Source organism: Argiope bruennichi, chromosome 5, assembly GCF_947563725.1.
Source record: "Argiope bruennichi chromosome 5, qqArgBrue1.1, whole genome shotgun sequence".
Lineage (NCBI taxonomy): Eukaryota > Metazoa > Arthropoda > Arachnida > Araneae > Araneidae > Argiope > Argiope bruennichi.
In genome coordinates, this window is record NC_079155.1 from 109,085,134 (window position 1) to 109,105,854 (window position 20,721).

At 29.9% G+C, this 20,721-nt stretch overlaps 1 protein-coding gene across 13 annotated transcripts in view; it reads left to right on the forward strand.

The window, feature by feature from the left end:
- Positions 1 to 19,945, forward strand: part of LOC129968884 (cell adhesion molecule DSCAML1-like) — a 136,261-nt gene extending 116,316 nt beyond the window's left edge. For all 13 annotated transcript variants that reach the window (XM_056083202.1, XM_056083210.1, XM_056083211.1 and 10 more), the window contains exons 11-15: positions 6,896 to 6,994; positions 8,260 to 8,451; positions 10,262 to 10,405; positions 15,734 to 15,906; positions 18,152 to 19,945. In XM_056083202.1, the coding sequence (XP_055939177.1) occupies positions 6,896 to 6,994; positions 8,260 to 8,451; positions 10,262 to 10,405; positions 15,734 to 15,906; positions 18,152 to 18,235 (692 nt within the window). In that variant the 3' untranslated portion in view covers positions 18,236 to 19,945. The remainder of the gene's footprint in view (positions 1 to 6,895; positions 6,995 to 8,259; positions 8,452 to 10,261; positions 10,406 to 15,733; positions 15,907 to 18,151) is intronic.
- The last annotated feature ends 776 nt before the right edge of the window (positions 19,946 to 20,721 follow it).

Here is a 20,721-nt window from a genome sequence, read left to right on the forward strand (position 1 = left end):
TTTAGAAATCGGAGGTTAAATGTTTTTAGTCTATCAATATGAGTTTTCGTAAAAGGTTTTTTTTTACATCATTTTTAAAATTTTCTTAACCGCTATTTGCCATTATTTATAATATGTAGTACCGCAAATAACGTTTCTTTTAATCTTAAAAGAAAAGAAAGTATTTTCTTAAAAAGAACTGCACGATTATTTGACAAGATTTGTCTACTTTTTACATTTAAGGAAACAAACTCTGTGACATATCAATAACAACATATTTTTTATCTGTCCTCTCATCAATAAAATACATATTTTATCAATAGAAAGTTCACAGTAAGTTCTACCATTTCTCAATCTCAAGACTTTTTAGAGATTATATTAGTATTGAGTAATTTTCAATATAAAGCAAAAATTGTAATAAAAATTCTGAAATTTTGCTGTACTTAAGATTTAGCTAAAGAATCAAATAATAATGAAAAAAATTTTAACGTGCTCATTTTTATACACTGTTGCTCTTCACTTTGACATAATTGGATGATTAAAATTCAAGATAAAAATACAGGGTGTCCCAAAAAAATGTATACACACTTTAAATAATTGTAAATTTGGGGTTTATTATAATTCGAATAATTTTCAACATGTAAAAGATTCTACAAATATCATTCTATTGTCTTGTTATCGCTTGTTCTCAAACTGATGTCCGTTCTGCTTCAGACACTGCTGACAACGCGAAGCGATGGAATAGCACACATGATGGAACAATTTCCTTGGGATATTCGTACATTCATGTTCAATGGTTGCCCTCAATTGAACAACTGTTGCAGGTTTATGGACGTCCTGAACAGTTCCATCAGCTTCAAACTTATCTCTAATTCGAGTGATGGTAACTCGTGTAGGTGGTTCTTTGTTAAACTCCCTCTTAAATTGTCTTTGCACTTCTACTGCATTTTCATACTTCTAGTAGCATTTTAGAATAAATTTCCTTTCTTCAAATTCAAGTCTGTCTGCCATCACTCGGTTCAATGGGTTCAGTTTGTAAAGAAAGAAGAAATAACTTAGTTATCAGCTGCTAAAATGTGTATACATTTTTTTGGGACACCCTGTATAAGAAAATGCCTAGCGCAATGAACAAAACGTTGTAGGAAATCTAAAATAGTACTTCATATGTTTTTCAAAATTTGAATTTCCAAAATATCTTTGTGAAGAAGTCATTAAAGGCATAGTTACACAAAATATTCCAACTGTCTATATTTTTGTCGAACCAACGGATTGCTAAAAGCCTCTAGTTTTGAATTTAAGAAAAAAAGAAAAGGGATTAAAAATATTATTTAAATTGAAGATTGATATTCTTTTCAAATTACCACGTTACAGTTATCAACAAACACTTTCAGGCAAAAGACAAAGAAAAATAACAATATTTTGCTTCTTTGATCAGATAATATGTGATCAGGTCATATCTCGACTGATATTCAGATCTCAGAGCCTGTAATCCGAACACAATCCATATTCCTGCAACTTAAATGAATAAATTTGAAATTTTAAAGAAGTTAAACTAAACGATTAGACTAATTTTAAAAGATGGTAGCATTTATGTTATCAAACAAAAGACTTAGTATTCCGAGACTGAATGTTAGTATAAAAACAAAGATATTTATCTGCTATCATAGTTTATGCCCTCCAAAAAAAAATCTTTATTTCGCTTAAGTCTAAATCCCTAAAAGCGAAACCAATTCCGAAACTAAGCTGGAAGCAACAAAAGCTCTCCCTTGTCTACTCACCTTCCCCCTCCCATTTTTACACACATCAAAGATGACGTCAGAGAGCACCCTCAATGAAGTCCATTCAAGTCAGGAAATTTGAAGAAGAACAGGGTTGCCAGAATCACTTATGCCTCCGCCAACAATGTAAATTACGATCGATATTGTGCCAAGAATTGATATCTTTTGGCTTCATTTATCATTTTGCACTATAAAATGTTCTACAAGTTATGAATAATTGATTTATTACATTCATTAAACGAACGAAATAACTGGATAAAGACTAAATATATACGAAGCATTCTTTGATCAGCGACGCTACACTAATTACCTAATGGCCATGACAAATGAAATCTTTATTACTGTATTTGCAGATTGAATATCCTAATTAATTGGAGTCAAAAAAAGAAAGAAATTTAGTCGCCAACAACGTGGGACAATATTTTTTTTTCTCCAAACTATTGTCTATTGAATCAAAAGGTGTTCATTATAATATAATCCCGAATAGTAAATACGAACTTTTTGGAAATATTCCTTAAGTGTAGTTCTAACGAAAACTGTAGATTCGGTTTCTAAAGTCTAATATTACTCTTATGGACTTAGATCATTTAAGATCAATTTCAACTGAATAAATTTAAAAAAATTATTACTATTTTTGTTTTTTCATTTAAATTTGATCATATCTGTGATTTTTAACTGGTTGAGAAGAATTAATTTCGAAAAGATATTCAATTGCATTCTTATGCCGTGACGCCCTGCTTTGCGATATTTGCCAAATATGGCCACCCATGTGCAGACCACTAGTAAATGTTAGGCTACTTCCATTCTTTATTTGAGGGTATGTCGGAAAATCGAAAATCTAAAAAATAGTTAATTGCGAATATAATTTTCAATTAAGCTGATGTAGTATTATTTTTTCAGATTAAATGATATTTGAATGAAATGCTAATACTCTAAAAATGTTTTACTTTTGCATAATAACGATCCATGAATCAGTTAGATGCCATGCTTGAATTAATTCACTAAAAAACCGTGGTAGATTTAACTATGCCCTTTTATTTTCATTAAGAGAAAATGAAATTCGGTGTAAAAAATGGTGATTTAATGCTATTGAAATAAAGCTATATATATATATATATATATATATATATATAATATTTAACAAAACGATTGAAAAGATGATCGTTAAATAGCTAAATTATTATTTAAAGTTTCATTTACAGATGCATTAAGAAGTGTTGAGGTGTGAAAGTATTGTTACGTATTTTTACAATGTTGACTGTTAGAGAATTCTTTTTTTTAATACTGAAAGCTTTTGGAATTATTCATTAGTATTCATATTTAAATTATCATTTTTCTTTCTTTTTATTAGATTAGTTGAAATTTAAATAGTTTTCATTGTTATGCTTAACTGAAAATTTTCTTTTATAAAAGACACTTTTAAATTTAAAAATATATATATATGAACTTGATGAATGCTTCATGTTCATTCTAAATTTCTTATGCAGCGTTTATCATAACCAACAATAGCAATCACCAGGGAACAAAAATCTGCTAAAAATAATTTATTTAATAAATATGTTTAACTTGAGATCACTAAAAACACATATTTTTAGTACGTATTTTAATGTAGCATTTTCTTTTAACATTCATTTCATTTGAAATAATTTTTTATAGAATTTCACCCCATAAACAACGTTTTATAACTCTTTTGAAGGTATTTTTAAATCATATTGAGTTGAACATATACCTGCTATAATTTTTTTAAATCTGGAATAAAATAATTTTCTAAATTTAACAAAGGCGAAATTTGTTCATATTTTGATTGCATGTTTAATAGAATTCTCGTTATAAATCTTAAGGCTTATAGGTTTTATCCCCATCATAATGTAATTTATTTAAAAAAATTTTAAATCTGTAATTGTGTGTTAAAAATATAGATTACATTTTTTTACCGCTGTAAATATATTTCTAAATTTATTCACAAGTATCATTCTTTATACTTTTTATGGTCTAAAAACTACTTTCATATCTCGGAAATGGCCATCTTCTTTCTTTATCTTAATCAAAAAGCTAAACAAAAACAAAGCAAGCACCATGTGTTCGCTGATGTCTGACCTCCGTGTCAACTGGTTTCTCAGAACAGCTGGCTCTTTTGGCGTCCTTACGTCATCCGGCGCATCCGGTTGACGTCATCATAATTTTTGATATTTTGATTTCGATTTTACCCCCATCTAGTGTCACAGAATCATAACTTTTTCTCGTAACAAAACTGTAGAATTTCTAGAAAAATATATAGGGAGCTTTGAAAACTCAGTAATTTCTGAATGAAACTCAAGAATGTGGGAAAATCGAACCTACAGGGTTATATAACTTCGTCTTCTTTATTCTGAATTCATTATAATAGAATATTTTACTATAGAAGTAGGAAAAATAATTTGTGTAATTAGATTTTGTTTTCTAAAACTATCATGCATTTATAATTATTTATACTTAAATTAACGCTGTAATATTATAATTTGTTATTAAAAAAAACTCCAATGCAAAAAGTAGTTTAGCATAGTTTCTATTTTTCTTTTCGTTAATGTTTAAGAAATGTTTTTAAATTCTATTACTTTTTTGCACATTAAGACATTTATCTTTGTTTTATTATTGTTTTTCAATTACAATAATACTACAAAGAAGTTATCCGTTACAATACATTCCAAAGACAATTTTAAAAATCTCTGACAATTTTAATGCAATAATTATATTTTTTGCAGTAATTCATCACTATTATCACTAGTACATTGTATCTTTGAATACAAAGGAAAGTATATTCATTTAAACTTACAAATTAATTATTAAGCTACATGAGAAATTCATTAAAATAAAATTTTAAAAAGGGGAAAGCTTAAAATTATATATTTCATATTTAAATTTAATTAATGTCCCATTTTGTAGTTATATGAAAGCTATTTTGGAATGAATTTTTTAATTCTGAATCTTATAAATCTTTCTTATTATCTGCATCAGATGACAAGGACAACATCTGACCTTGCTTCACATCTTCTAAACTTTCACACCACACCAGTAGTTTAAACTCTATGTGTTTAGCAAGCTTGTTTCGCAAATTGATCGTGAATGTGATGCTCGAACCATAAGCTACCATGACTCAACTACAAAACCATCACGGCTTTATATTGCGGAATTTAAAAGAAAACATGAAAAATAAGTTGAATAAAATTTTGAGTTCTAATCCTCCTTTGTTTCTTCTTAAAGAAAATATATAACAACTTTCGTTTGCCAAATCGACCCACATCACCCAGAGAAATATCTGAAGTAGAAATCAGATATATATGATATATATTTTTACATAAATTTATAAATTTTTAGCAAATATTGAGAAAAGCTCATTCACAGAAAGTATGACAGTCCGAGAGCAAATAAACTCGTTAATTACAAAACATAATAAACTAGATGAATACAATTTGGTACACAGTTTTAGCATTTGAAATGTTCATCCACATCAAATTTTGAATCAAATTTCTCGATAATTTGAGGATCTGTCGGTCTAGATATTCGAATGCATGTAAATACGGTCACTCAAAAATGCAATCAATTTAGTTAAATGAGATATGATATGTGATATTACTGAAAATGAAACTCTGTATAAAAGTTCACTTTCAATCGGTGGATAAAATAAATATTTCACATGCATATTCGTTTTACTTCACTTAAGTACAAAGCGGTCATGTGCAGGATCCTAAAAAGGAAAATCTGAGCACTCATAGTGTTCATAACACAGACAATTTTTATGCTAAGGAGAGAGGGTATAACAGTTTATCATGGTGTATATGAGCAAATTATCTGCAAATTGCAAATTTCTCTGGTTTAATATTTGAACCGAGACAAATTCAACAATATATTAATGTAAATGTGTAATTGGGTTTTAAATGAACAAAAATTAATTCATTTGAAACATTAAATCACTCATTTTCCGATCCCCATTCAGTGTTTTTCCTCTTTTATAAACAATCTCTATCTTTTATGTTTAAATTTTCAATATATTGTATTTAATTTATTACGAAGAAAAGCTGAATGACGTTAAATATTAATGCGTGATATAAATGAAATATACTGCTACTGCATTTTTCTTTCTTCTTTCATTTTTCATAAGTCTCATTGACTTATATTTTTCTTTTATTATATACTAGACGTCTCAGGCGACCAACTGGTTCGCTGGAAATATTGGTTATATTTGATTTTAGATATATCGTTTAAATATAACTTCATGTTCACGATTCCGATTAATCGTCTAACATCAATGCTATATTATTTTAATTTGTTCTTATTTATGTTTTATTAATGGTGTACATAAACATTTCTGTCGGAGACGGTCCAATAAAAGTATTTAAAAATATATAAATATTATTTATATATAATAATATATATATATTATTTATATATATAAATATATAAATTTTATTTATTATTCATCTATCTTCTGTATTTCGTGATATTCTAATTTCACTTTAATTTATCTCATAAACTTCACAGATATTAAAAAGTATCTTCCTTTTTCAACTTTCAACAATTGTAGAAAATCACACGATTGATTATTTGATAAAACATTAAAAAAGATTTGAATTTCAGAATAACAATATAATTTATTGTTCAAAAGAAAAAAAATTATTTTTTTAAATTGCCAAATTAAAAGAAAAACGCTTATTTCCTTAATTTTATATTTAAACGTTTATATCAAGTATCAATATAAAGTTGATGTCATTAAAAAGATAATTTTCTAAATTTTGAAACGGTACGAAGATAATTTTTGTGTAATAATATTTTCGGAAGTTATCTTCAAAATTTTACTTCGTTTTTAATTAATTAAAATTTTAAAAAATATCTCCCAGGTGCACATTTTTACCCTACAAAATATCAAAAAATATCTCTCAGGAGCATATTTCTACCCTACAAAGTATATATTTACCATGTTTGGTTGTTGTAAGTCAAACGATCTTACCTGTCTAGCTCAAATACACACACACACACACACGCGCGCGCGCACTTTCATCTTTAATATTTGTAAAAATGAAGAAAGTTGCTATCTAAGTGTGTTCATTTGAAAAATCAACAATATCATTCGTGCCTGAATTTTTTCTCTCTGCTGCTTTCAGATGTACCAGAACCTCCATCGTTTACTGTCGTTGCTGCATCTGAATCCAAGATTAGCCTTAGGTGGGGAGATCCACCTTCAAGAAATATCCCGGTTACAGGTAACGAATAAAAATCTTCACAATTTTTTAATTATTTTCAAGATAATCTGAGATTGTTTAATAACAGTCAATCAGAAGGCTCTTGAGATCTGTGAATAAGAAACCATTAGACATTTCTTCTGCGCATTATCATTTTTTTTTAACATTCTATGTTTGCCAATTCATTGTCGCCAAGCTTTGCTTGGCTTTTTTCTTATATCATAAATTTAAAAAAATGGCGAAATTTGTAAAAGTTATTTCAGAGCAATAGTTTTCTATTGCAGGAAATAGACATATCTCTGAAGAAAAATTTGATAGCCTAGTAAAAAAGGATTTAAATAATTCAAAATTAAATCAATTTATCTGTTTAAAAGAAAGATTCTATGCTGTAACGAAATTTTCCACTATAACGTACTTTAAAATATAGATATGAAATATGAATATGTTCCTTGCAAATCATTATCTATTGGCCTAAATAATCGAATCTTAGATAAATACTCTTAAAACAAATAAAATTTAACTCACTCCCTTCTATTTAGATTCTGGGAAATCATTCGCTGAAATACGTCAACTAATGGGGACCATGACATAGAAGAAATATTAACTATTTCTCTACAAAGTTTATGCACTGAAGCATTGTGAATTTATTATGATCTCATAATTCTTTAATTAATTATAATCTAAAATAAATTTCATCGTAAATTATATAACTAAGAAATGATTTTGGCCTTTAAATTTTATATCATTCTTGACATCGATTCCCTAAGTGTCTGATAATATGTTTATTGTTTTTCTTTAAAAAAATTTATTAGAAAAATTGAAAGGGCCCAATGTTAATCATGAAAAACAATTTCTACTCGTAGAAAACAGGAAATAATCATATAATAAAGAATATGAGATAATTGATCACTTTTAATATTAAACTTTCGTTACAATTATTCTCTAGGAATTCAAATTTTTATACTGTATTTGTTTTGTTGTTGAAAAAATTTAACAAAAAATAATAGAAAAAAAATTAGACATTTTTTTTTAAGTTTATATCACCTTAAAAATATAAACATTTAAAAACTGTATTTTTTTATGATTCTACGATAGACAGTGATACAGAAAGAATAATCTTCTTAATTATTGACAAACCAAAATTAATGGGCTGTGTAGATTGCCAATTAACAAAATATTTAAAATTTTATGTAATCTCGAAATTATTCGTCTTTCCAATATTTGCATCAGTTCATAATACATTAATTTAAAATTATCGATCTGAACTGTTCTATTTTTCTGCACAGGATACACCCTCCACTATAAGAAAGAAGGAGGGGAGTGGTATCATATCCCCATCATCGCCTCGAGCAGCAAAAATCGATTCACCATCACGGGCTTGGAGAGCTCCACGCCGTACAAAATCTACATCACAGCATCCAATCAACACGGGAACGGCGAACCCAGTGACATCACCACGGTCACAACTTCCATGAAAGGTATCCTCTAACCCCCTCACCCTCTTTAGCTTAAGAGGTTCCAAAATATGAAAGCAAATACGAAAATTAAGCATCAATTAATAATGTATAAAAATAAATTCAGTTTAAAGGAATCAGTTATAAAATTTGAAATATCAATATTTTTAATGCTAAAAATTTTGTGTAAAAAATATTTTGTAATAATTTTTATAATTATTAATTATTGTAATCAACTTCGTAAAGAATCGTAAGTCGCAGTTTCAGAAGCTCTCTTTTGATAAATCTTTAGACGTTTATGTTTAATTTTTACCTTCTAATTAGATGAAAAAATTCCCTATAGGAATCTTTCTGATTTCATTAACATTTAAGCAATTTTTTTTCTTTTAAATTAATATCTGCATATTTCTGACAGCTTTTAAAATTCCAATTTTGCCCCTTCTATGTTCATGTCAAAATCGTCAGTTTATGCAAAAAAACTATTTAAAGATTAATTTATTGTCAGCAAAGTTATAAGAAGAGAGTCACGGATTGTATAAATTTTAATGTTAACACTTTTTTCGAATGATTTTTTAAGAAAAAAAAAATTTTAGTTCATTATAAAATCTGATTCTCAACCTTCGTCAACTTGAATGATAATTAATTTTGCTTGTCATGCTAAAAGAATGACTACTGATTTACTAAAAAAAATCTTTCGTACTAAATATGTATTTTTTTTTCTAATACTCTGTTTTTTTCCTCTAAATAACTGTACTCTCTCCCATAACACGATTCATTCGTTTTGTGTTATATCAAAAATCCTGCTCAACTACACTAGCATAATTAATACAAAAAAATGGGGTCGTCATATTGACCTAATAGCAAAGGCTTAGCTTCAGAATGGAAAGATCTTAGATTCGAATCACGATTCCATCGAAATTCATTCGTTTAATTTTGTTTAATTAAATTAAAATCTCGTTTTAAGGCTGCACAATAGCTATTTTGGGATGATCCTTGTAATTTTGAACTGTGGTTTGATGTCCAGGACAGTACCAGATCTGGTATCATTTTCTCTAAACTTACAGACTTCACGAGCAAGAGGAAAATTGAACATCAATGGATTTAGTATGTACCTGGTCTGCACAGATGGCAAATCTTCCATAGAATCGGGTTCCAAACCTACGACCGCTCATTACGAGTATTTTCTGATTCCACCCCGGTTATTTTGCAGATCATGTGTGCTTCTGTTAAATTTGTGTTAAACAACCTCGTGTTATTTTTGTGTTGAAGTTTAGAGAGTGTGTGCGGATTATCTTACAATTCAAAATTATAACGTGTGTGCCAAAATAGCCTTTATGTCGCTTATTAACGGAACTTAAATCTAGCTACTTAACACGATTTAAACAGTAAGACAGAAATTTTCTATTGTTTGCCAACGGATTCTAAAACCCTTTTTGCGCATGCGTTAGGATGGGTTTAACTCTTCAAAATAAGGGTGAGAGGAAAGATGAAAGGAGGGATGTTTACATTTAACAATAAAATAAACTCGGATTACTCGTATCAATAAATAATACAATCAGAAACAACACGCTATTCATATATGCGTGAAAAAAAATTGAACAAAAAAAGTATCTAATAGGGCGAAAATCAAGGTCAATGAATGACAGAATGACGTGATGGTCTCAGAATAATGAAACGAACAGTACTTTGCGAGGAATGTCAATCTAGTCCTGCTTTTTGAAAACTTCGTTGTTAGAATGCCGATTTGATTTATTATTTGTTCATTTACCTTATGTAAGGTTTACTAACTAGTATGAAATGAACGATAATAGTATTCATTCTGCCTCCTTTCCAGGTTTCGTAATCGGCAATTCCGAGACATACGTGGACCTCTCCGTCATCGTCCCCGTGGCAGCATGCATCCTCGCCTTCTTCGTGGTCACGATAGTCGTTATCATTTACTACAGAAAATCCAAAGCAAGGAACAACCTGGAGAGAGGTAAAATCATTTTCTAAAATTTAAAATCACAGAACTATAGCTTGTTACTGTTGTTAATAACTTTTCGAGTGAACACTATTGGAAAAGTTATTTTGTGTATCATTATGCCATCTTAATATAATTAATAGTAATTGAAAATATAATTAGAATTTAGTTTTCGAGCATCTAGTTTATCCTCACGTACACCTCGTAATTGAAGATGATAAGCTTCCGACATGGTGGTTGGTTCTCTCTAACCCTGTGGGTACACGAAAAGGTGAGGGTCTGGCTCTTGCCTTCGTACTTCCTAAGGGAAGAGTTGTACCGTGGCCGGTGATGACCCTTAGGACTCAACCACAGTTTCTCCAGTGTTGCTGTTGCGGCGGTCCGGTTATTCAGTTTTTATCCGTGTGCCTTCAGGCAGGTCGGAGAGTCAGTCTATGACTTAAGCCTCTAGTTTCTCTAGCTTCAGTAAATTATACAGTGAAATCATGCTCTGACAACGAAAGTTGTTTCAATATACAATATTTTGATACATAGAAACTTGTATTAGTGCATTAATTTATAAGGTTGTTAGTCTCAGCTTTGTGTATATAGTCCATTTGAACTATTTTTACAATAATGTAAAGTAATATCAGTGACTCTACTTCAACGAATTTCATATCGTTGAATTTCACCGTAATTCGAAACAGGATATGCATAAGTGTTTCAAGAACCATGCAATTTTCTGGAAGTCCCATTTTTTGTCTTTTTGATTTGTGATAATCGAAAATACATCTACCAGTACATCTTATACACCTTTAATCCTCTATGTTATTTTTATAATCAATATATCTTTTCACAATTAAAAGTATCATGAATAAAGTGTCAGTGATAAGATTTTCTACTGACAAATTATATTGTGTGTGTGTATATATATATATATATATATATATATACAAAAGTAATCATAAAGAATTACACCCGCCCTGCAATAGCACCCGGAAGGACATGCACAATCAAGTTGTAGCAGCCAATAACATAGGGGTCTATAATTCGCCCAACGATGCAAAATCGTTTCATTGTGAACATCTAACGAGCCTTTCTATAATACAGAGGTACAACCCCCATGGATGATGATAAAAAAAGAATAGCACCATCATTAAGGTACCCAAATAGGAAGCGAGAACATGCTTACTGTTTTGGGATTTTATTATTCCTATATTTGAAGTACCCTGGTGGGTTAAGGTTCAAATAAAAAAACAAGAATAATAATAACATAGACAATATGACATCGTGAAATTTCTTTATCATAGAGAGGCAGCTGCCTCACACCTTTTTTTTGTGTTTAATACGCAATTCAACAAAAGATTAAATCATTTAAGGAAGGAGGAGGGCTGAAGGTGCAGTACTTTCCCAATGGTTTCCTGATTTATATTTTATTTCTTTTTATAGACATCCATTTACGTCAATGAACACATAATGGCGACATCTCAAAATCGGATCTACATTTCCGTTTCCCTTTGATAAAAAAATTCTTCAGATTCATTCCAAACAATAGGCTCACTGTACATTTACTCAAAAATCATAAAATGTAGCAACCAGATTTTAATAACGATTTTCAGTGGCCCTTAGTGTTTTAATTTTTCGCCTTTCTTATTTCAATGCCATTCCTATAGATTACATCAAATATGAGAAGACGTAGGTTGTTATATTTTAGACCCTTGTCCATAAATCACTTTTATTAGTAATTTGCATATCGAAGCATACGTTTATGAAACAGTCATTTTTGGTTTTTGATTCATTAATAGTTATTTTTTTATGAATGAAATATTAATATTATAAAGGATGATTATTTATTAATCTCTTGTTTATGATTTGTATAAAATAATAAATAGCGAATGAAATATATATATATATATATATATATATATACTAGCTGACCCGGCAAACGTTGTTCTGCCTTATAAATTATTTCTATTGAGTATTTTGGTTGTTAACGAATGCATTGTAAGTGTGTGGGGATGGGATTTATGACAAAAAGAGGAATGGAGCGCTGTAGACGATGATCGCCAATAAAAACAAAAAAATGCCAACCCTTCATTTTCTCAATGCAATGTATTTCATTAACGTAACGAATATATACATTGTTTGATCTCTTAAAAGTTCAACGTAAAGTGAAAAAAGTAATATATTTTTTGTCCTAAAGTATAAAAATGAAATAAAGAAAATCAATATTGAATTCGAAGAGCAATGAATGTATGATATTTTTTCTCAGTCCGTCTTTAGCCAACACAAATAAGCTCGATAGTTTGCCCACGCGAGAACATGCCACGTGTGAAAAACATCTTGTGCTCAAATCTAAGCCGCAAACAGACATCGTTTGACCTTGCGACTTATTGATTGTCATTGCGAATGCCAATCTAATAGGAAATTGAACGCGTTTGAATTCGATTGGCATATCTGTAAAGATTATTGGAATTCGTGGCAACAAAACATTTTCGGCTCGGAATTTACCATTCAAAATGGTGGCTTTTGAATGGTATCCATTTTTTGGATACCATGGTGGCTATCCATTTTTTAACGACCAATCGCGTGTCATTGCACAGCCATGGTGGGTTCAAATTCCGAAATAAAAGAACTGGAGATCCAACTTTCAGTCGTAGAAGGTGTGGTGACATGCCTGGCAAATCCAGTGAGTTCAAAAACTCTGTTGGATAATTTACAGCTTCGTTAGCATCGCAAACTGTATCGATCGATTTGTATGATACTAAGTCGCCTGGCAACGACTGCTGTATCTTGAAGTTTAAATCGTCGATGTCCACATTTTTTGCTGTCAAAATGGCTCTTTCTACCAGCCACGCATGATTTATGTGCGTACATCAATGAGAACATTTTGCGAATCAACGATAGTGCAGAAATGAGTGGGCAATTTTATGAATTCAGTATTTTATTAGCAACTTTTCCATCGCCAATATCTAACAATGAGTCCGAGAATGTGTCAGTAGATGGATCTTGTAGCATTTGGACGCGAGTGTTTATTTTTAGCTGGACTTTTTCAACTTTACGCCACAGTGGCGATGATTTCAAGCAAGCGTTGATCTCATCAGAGTACGGTGAACGTTGATAGGAGCACCCTAATTAACTAGCGTTATGAAATATACTATACGACCTATTCTCATACCTACCAAATACACTAAAAAATTTCATGAAAATCGATCGAGCCGTTTCGGAGGAGAACGAACACAAACACCGTGACATGAGATTTTATATATATATATATATATATATATATATATATATATATATATATATATATATATATATTACTGTACAAAATTTGTTTCAAATTTCCGCAACCCAGTTTTGTATCAGGCACCGTTTTTGTACAGATCTGGTCTGAATTTACCTAGAGATGATTAATGATAATAAAAAAGAAAATAATTTATTAAAAACAACTTTTTGCATGCTGTTTTATAAAATATGGTATCTATGTTAATTTTAAGTCTAGTTTTAACTTAAAATATGATGATAAAACGGTAAAATTGTTAATATTCCAAGAAAAGGTCAAAGCAATCAGCAATTGTCCTTTTAATTTCAATGTTATAGTCATATTAATGTAGTCAAAATACTAAAAATTTCAGTGACGAAAACAAATGGTTAAATTTTTGTTTTTAACATCATTTCGTCAGGAAAAAAAATACATTGATTGTAATCGTATTATAGATTTTACTTTTAAATTGTTTGCTATTAAATCAGATATAACTCAATTATAAATAGGCATCATAAGTATATATTTTTGCTATAAAAAATAAAAGTTTCCTTTCAACCACTTGAAGATTATTGCTATATTCGATAGAAATCGTGTATCATATTATAAGCATGCAATAATATTAATGAAATTAACATGATTAATATATAGTTAAACATAGAAAATGCGAAAGGAATGAAGTTTAATCTTGAGGAAGATGAAAATAATTAGTTTATACTCGTAATGTGCATACCGCATGTATACAAGTTATATTTCTGGAATCTGTCAAGAATTGTGTAAAAGCATGTCACAGGTTGACTACTCCAACCCTCCCTGAAGCACACAGAAAAATCTGAATAACCGGACCGCTGTGACAGCATTGGCGGGAACAGAGTGTGAACCCCTTCGTGAGAGGTACGTCCTGTCATCGGTAGGGGGTAGACGACTCCACACCAGTTCTGTACACATCCGAATGGCTAGAACCAATCACCAATATTCTCTTCCTCACATCTGAGGTGTCCTCCATTGGGAAACTTCCTAGAATAAGACAACATGCAGTTACATGTTACACGGCATGCACCATTATATGTATAATCTATCTGTCACGCCATATGCATGTAAATCATTCTGCTTAGTTCTACATCATTCTTTGGCCTTGATTTCTGCCCATTAGATCCTTTATCATTCAGTTACTTTCTCACTTGTAAATAAGCCCACTTGTAAGTCACATCTAACCGTGCTATTTTATTTTAACTCAAAATTGTGTATTGATTGCTTATAAGCAAATAACAAAATGGCTTTCAGGAGTGGTACAAAGAATATTTTATATAATATCATTCTTATGTGACCAAGATTATCTGCCGTTGTTAATTTAAAAATACTGTCAAAAATTCAATAACAAATAAAAAAAGTATTTTAGCATAAAAAACTATTATTATTTTATAAAAAAAATGAATTATTAAATTTTTGGAACAGAAATCTTCTATTTATTCATCAGAATTTAATATTTAGGTCCCTTACAGTGAATAAAAATTGTTCTAAAGTATTTTATTGTGAATTAGAATCTTTTCCTCACAATATTACGAGTTATCCGCAATTTTTTCACTGTCTAAGTCAGCGAATACTCCGAATTCACTTTATTGTTAAATGTAAACATCTCCTCTTTTCATCTTCCCATCAGCGGTCATCATCCCTATTTTGACTAAATAAAATCTTTATTACGCATTCGCAAAAGCGTAGAGGATTTTCGAATCCGTGATTGAACAGTAGAAATCCTTTTTTTTTTAATCAAAATACTTCCTATTCTATTAGAGTAAAATGCACAAAAACGTTTTTACGATTTCCACGATATTGTCTTTATTCACAGTATTGAACAACAATGAAGAGATATCGTTCTTATGCTAATAGTTATTTTTCTCATAGAAGAAGAAAAATTATTCCATCCGTTTTGCGACTGTTAATAGAATTTTTGGAATATCGATTTCAGGTTTCTTTGTAGCTTATTTTTCAAATCCACCGGTTCACTCTTAATGATTTTAATTATACGTGTCAATTGACATAGCAAAATTTTAATGTTCTACAATTTACCTCATCTGGTTGTGTTATATTAAATTTTGCAGCTCTTCAGGGAGGCAAGCCTTTCCCGTACACGGGATCGACGCAGAGGTACATTGACATCGACAAGACTCGTCTGCCTGCTGAACCGGGCACCCTCACTTCCTCGTATGCCACCATCCCTGCAGACCAGATCAATGAGGAAGGCACGCAGGAAATGAAAGCCTTCATGCATGGGGTAAGAATTTTCTGCATCTAGAAACTTTAGAATAAATGCTTTCTATCATATATTTGAATATGATAAGTCAATAATGAAATAAAAATGATATAATATTAATTTCTTACTGAACTAAAAAGTAGAAGATCGAAAATTTTAATTTGATAATTCAATAATAAAAATAAAAATTAAAAATAATCTTTTATCAGTGAACTAGAAGATAGAATATCATATATTTAAATATAAATCAATAATAAAGATAATAATCTTTTATTAGTGTACTAAAAGATAGAAAATAATTTTTATATCAAAAGTATAAAAATAGAAATTAAATCATGAAAGCACCAGGGTCTAGATTGTAGATTTTCCGCGATTGTTAATCCCAAAATGCTGTTAAAACTTTGTGAAGGGTAAGAAAGGTTCCTCCATATAAATATTAGGAGTTTCAAATAATGTTACCGTCCTACGAAGAACAAAACAACAATTTATTTTTAAGCAAAAAGAGTAAAGAGAGAGCTATCCTCCCCTCCGCCTCAATTCTGTGTATTTTAACTCACAATACAAAGGTTTTATGTCTCGCAATAAAACAAAAAAAAACGAATACAGATTTTAAATGTCTTCTTTTCAAACGATTGAGTCGGAAATTTTAATATAAATTTACAATTTATATCTAAAAACAGTATACCATTTTCCATTTATCTAAATAGCTGCCTTTTTCAATATAATAAACCTTATTCATGGAAATAAATAGGCAGGCATGGTTTGAAGGATTTTCTTCAAAATTTAAGTGTATTATGCATTTTAATTTTTATCATAAAAATTATATATCATTTTCATCCATCTAAATCAACATTTTTTTATTAATCGTGTGTACTTGCACACAGACAGACTTCAATTTAACAGATTGTGTCCAAAATTAAAAAAAAAAAAATTATAGTTTTTTTTTATTTATTTATTAAAACTACATACCATATTTCGCTTTGAGAGAGTCCAAAATTATGTTTTTCGCATTTAGAGAGTTCTAACACATAAAGATTGTCAAACTCTCGAAGTCTATTTTTTATTTGTTTGACGATTACAATATTTTCCCTTTTCATACGCGAAAGTAAATACGCATATTATGGTTTTATTTACGAAAGAATTTTGTATGGAGAAGAGGAAAGAATGTAATACCACAAACATTAGATGACATGCAATTTAGATGATGATATCTGCATTTGTTTATCAAGTGATTATGACGTCATACGAAATATCTAGAATACAAAAAACAAATAGTAGGGATTAATTGTCAAAAGAAAAATATTCTAACTTCGTAGGGTGTTTTCTGTTTTTTATTATGTGAGAACATGATGTTGTTTTGGTTAGGGGGTTTTGAAGCTCGAAATCGCGTGCAATGAATAAAGCATAAATGGCAATTTTCATCATTATCTTTTAATCGCATATATTTTTTTACCTGCTTTAACCAGTATTGCATTATTATTATGTATCTTCTTTGAAAACAGATGCGTTTTTTAAAGGTTGACCTGCTTTTATCAGTATTGCTTTATTATTACGTATGCTTCTTTGACAGCAGATGCGTTTTTAAAAGGTTGACGTTTGAAATAATAAATTATATTTATTTTTATGAAGATTTCATTCTTTAATTTGCAATCGTTGCTAGTAAAAAATGAATAATGATTTCGCGAACGCTCAGTTTCGAATCATAATTTTATTTAATCATCAGCCTTGGTCACCAAATACAGATACTGTTTAATATAGAAGGTGTCTAAGAAACCTTGGATATTTTACATAATTATATTATACAAAAAATAAAAAGTATGGGAACAAAATATATTTACTAACTTACAACAGAGTTACTAAAGTTAATGAATCTCGATGTGAAATTTTTTGATTATATGTAGTATTTCATAGCGATTCTAAAATTTACGTTATGCCTACATACACATCTGAGGAGTTATTGACTGAATAGCTGATGGGATACATTGTTTTAAATTTTATTAATTAGCAGGGGCACATGATATCGTCCAGTGGTGTTAAATTTGCGATCGGATAGTATAACAACTGATTGAAAGTTTCTGATAAATACTTCATTAGACCGCACTTAACGCCATCTATTTAATTCTGGAATTAAAAAATATATATTGTGAAACAAGACTATAAGAGCTGTGCTCTTAATTATTTTTTTACGTAATTTTGTTATATGTCCAAGATTTTCGATACATTCGATGTATTCTTATTAATGATGCCAATCTTTCTTTACTTTCAGAATATGAAAGATAGACCATTGCCATCTAAACCTTCTTCCATGAAAAAGAAAAACAAGGGGCACGTTTATGACACTGCACAGTGAAGACAGCATCTAACGGGACTATGAACGAAATGAAAGAACCTGCTTATCAGAATGAATTTCTTATAGTCAATAACATTCTGAACGGGACCGTTTTTTATACTCTAAATCAATGTGCGATTCTGATACTCGGTATGTGTAAAAACCAAACAATAATTTAATTCTTTCCGAAAACGATCCTAAATCTTATTCATAGGATTATTTCGGTAACGATTTGATTCTGTAGAAAATACTCCTATATTATTCACTGAAATTAATCTTTCGTGTTCCTTAAAATTTGGTCACGTGCTCATTTATCCAGTAAATGAAAAGAAAAGCCATAAAACCAGTAGATTACAAAAGAATGATCCAGTTTTGAAAGGCTATATTTGAGGAATAAATAGTTTGCATATTTGATCGATTGTTAATTTTTTAAAGTAGTTATTTTCAAATTTCATTACTATAAAATCATAAATATTGTATTTTGTTGTGCGTTTACACAACTCTTATGGCTGTGAAATGCGTGAATCAGCATGTATAGTTTGAAACGAACATGTCTTTGCAAAACTTTCTGCGTATTGTATCATTTGGTAAGTGGGTTTTCTATGTTTGCAAACGAAAGCATGGCGAATCTATAGCACAATTTGTTTAACAAATATTAAAACTTTTGCTTTTATAAAAAGTCCTTTTTCCTTATATTGACGAAACCGAATACCGTATTCGTGCGATGAAACAGTTCATCAAACAACATTGGCCTATTCTCTTTTGGCAAATACAAAGCTACATTACAGAAAGCTACATTACTTCCTATTGTGTGGTGGCAATCCTAAATTGAAAGCAAAAAAAAGTAAATTTTAATAATTCTATGAAGGACAACCTAATGACTAAATGCTTTAGATTTCAGAATGTATCCCTCGCAATGATATATAAAACAATACTCAAAGTTACTTGGTAGCAGAATTATAGCCTTTCAAAACTGGAATGATCAAAGAGGAATGAATCTCGTTTTTTTTTTAAATAAATCATTACTTGATACTAAAACATTACTTGATAAAGTTTCAAAAATTTTAAATTATTCGTTATTTAAAGAAGCCTAGTTTGGTCATCTGGCATCACTTTAAATATTGTTCATATTTTATTTATTGTGATTTAAACTTACAAATTTTCTGAATACATTTTTACTGTGCCAATTTTGAAAAACATCAATTTAATTACGATGTTGTTTCCAAATTATTTATGCATTGTTAATTGTGATCATTATCTTTTCATAGAGAATTTTTTTTTCTTGTACCTTACTTGATAACCATTCTATAGTTAATTTTTTTCATATATAGTATAACCCAAAAGGGTTTTACGATATGATAAAAGAATTCGAAAGTGTTACTTTATAGTTTCCCCTTTTATTATTACTGCATATCAGCATAATTATAGTGGAGCAATAATATGACATCATTATTTTTAAATAGGCAGCTTTCGAAAATTATGAAGTGACCGAATACTTGGCAGTTGCGTTGTGTGTGCATGTTAAGGCTTTATTTGTAAGCTTTTTATTTTGTCTTTTTTATATATCTTTGTGTTATTGACTAGCTGACAGAGGAAATAATTATCAGATCCTCGCAAGAAGTATTTTATTTTTGATGTATTATTATTAGTTGCCCTTCTTGTGTTTGACCATATCAAGTGTTTTATGATACTTAATTTTGTTACGTTTTGCAATAAATCATTTATTACACATATGTGTGTCTGACTGCAAAAATAAAATATTAAATTGGCGGTGTATAAAAATTGCAATATATATATATATATATATATATATATATATATATATATATATATATATTAGGGTGTCCCAAAAGTTTCTTTCTCGTAGCTCTATGAAGGGCTTTATCTGGCTCTGCTTGTGCAAACATGCAGGCTTATCTATTAGCCGTCTGTGTCATCGGTTTCAGTCGTACTAGAGCTCTACTACACCCCAAACCGGGACTACACCCTAAAAAAGTTCTTTTGTCTATTTTTTGAGATTGGAAGGGCGTAATTTTCTACGAGCTCCTTCCTCAATCTGAAACAATAAATTCTCGCAATACTGTCATCTACTGGATCAATTAAAAGCTGCCATAGAAAAAAAAGAAATGGCCAGAATTAATGAACTGATTTGGTGTTGCTTTTAATCATGACAACGCGAGACCACATATTGCATTAGTCGTAAGAGAGAAGCTCTTACAATTTGATTGGGATGTTTTTGCCGCATCCTGCATACTCTCCAGATCTCGCTGCATCTGATTATAACTTCTTTCTGTCCTTAAAAAATTATCTTTGCGATAAGCACTTTAAATCTATCATCGAAATAAAAGCGCACCTCGAGGATTATTTCTTGTCCAAAACACAACAATTTTGGGAAAAAAAAAGCGTAATGAGGCTCCTGAGAGGTGGAAGAAGGTAATGGAGCAAAAGAGTTCTTATATAACAAAATAAATAATATCTTAAACAGTAAATATTGTGTATTCATTATA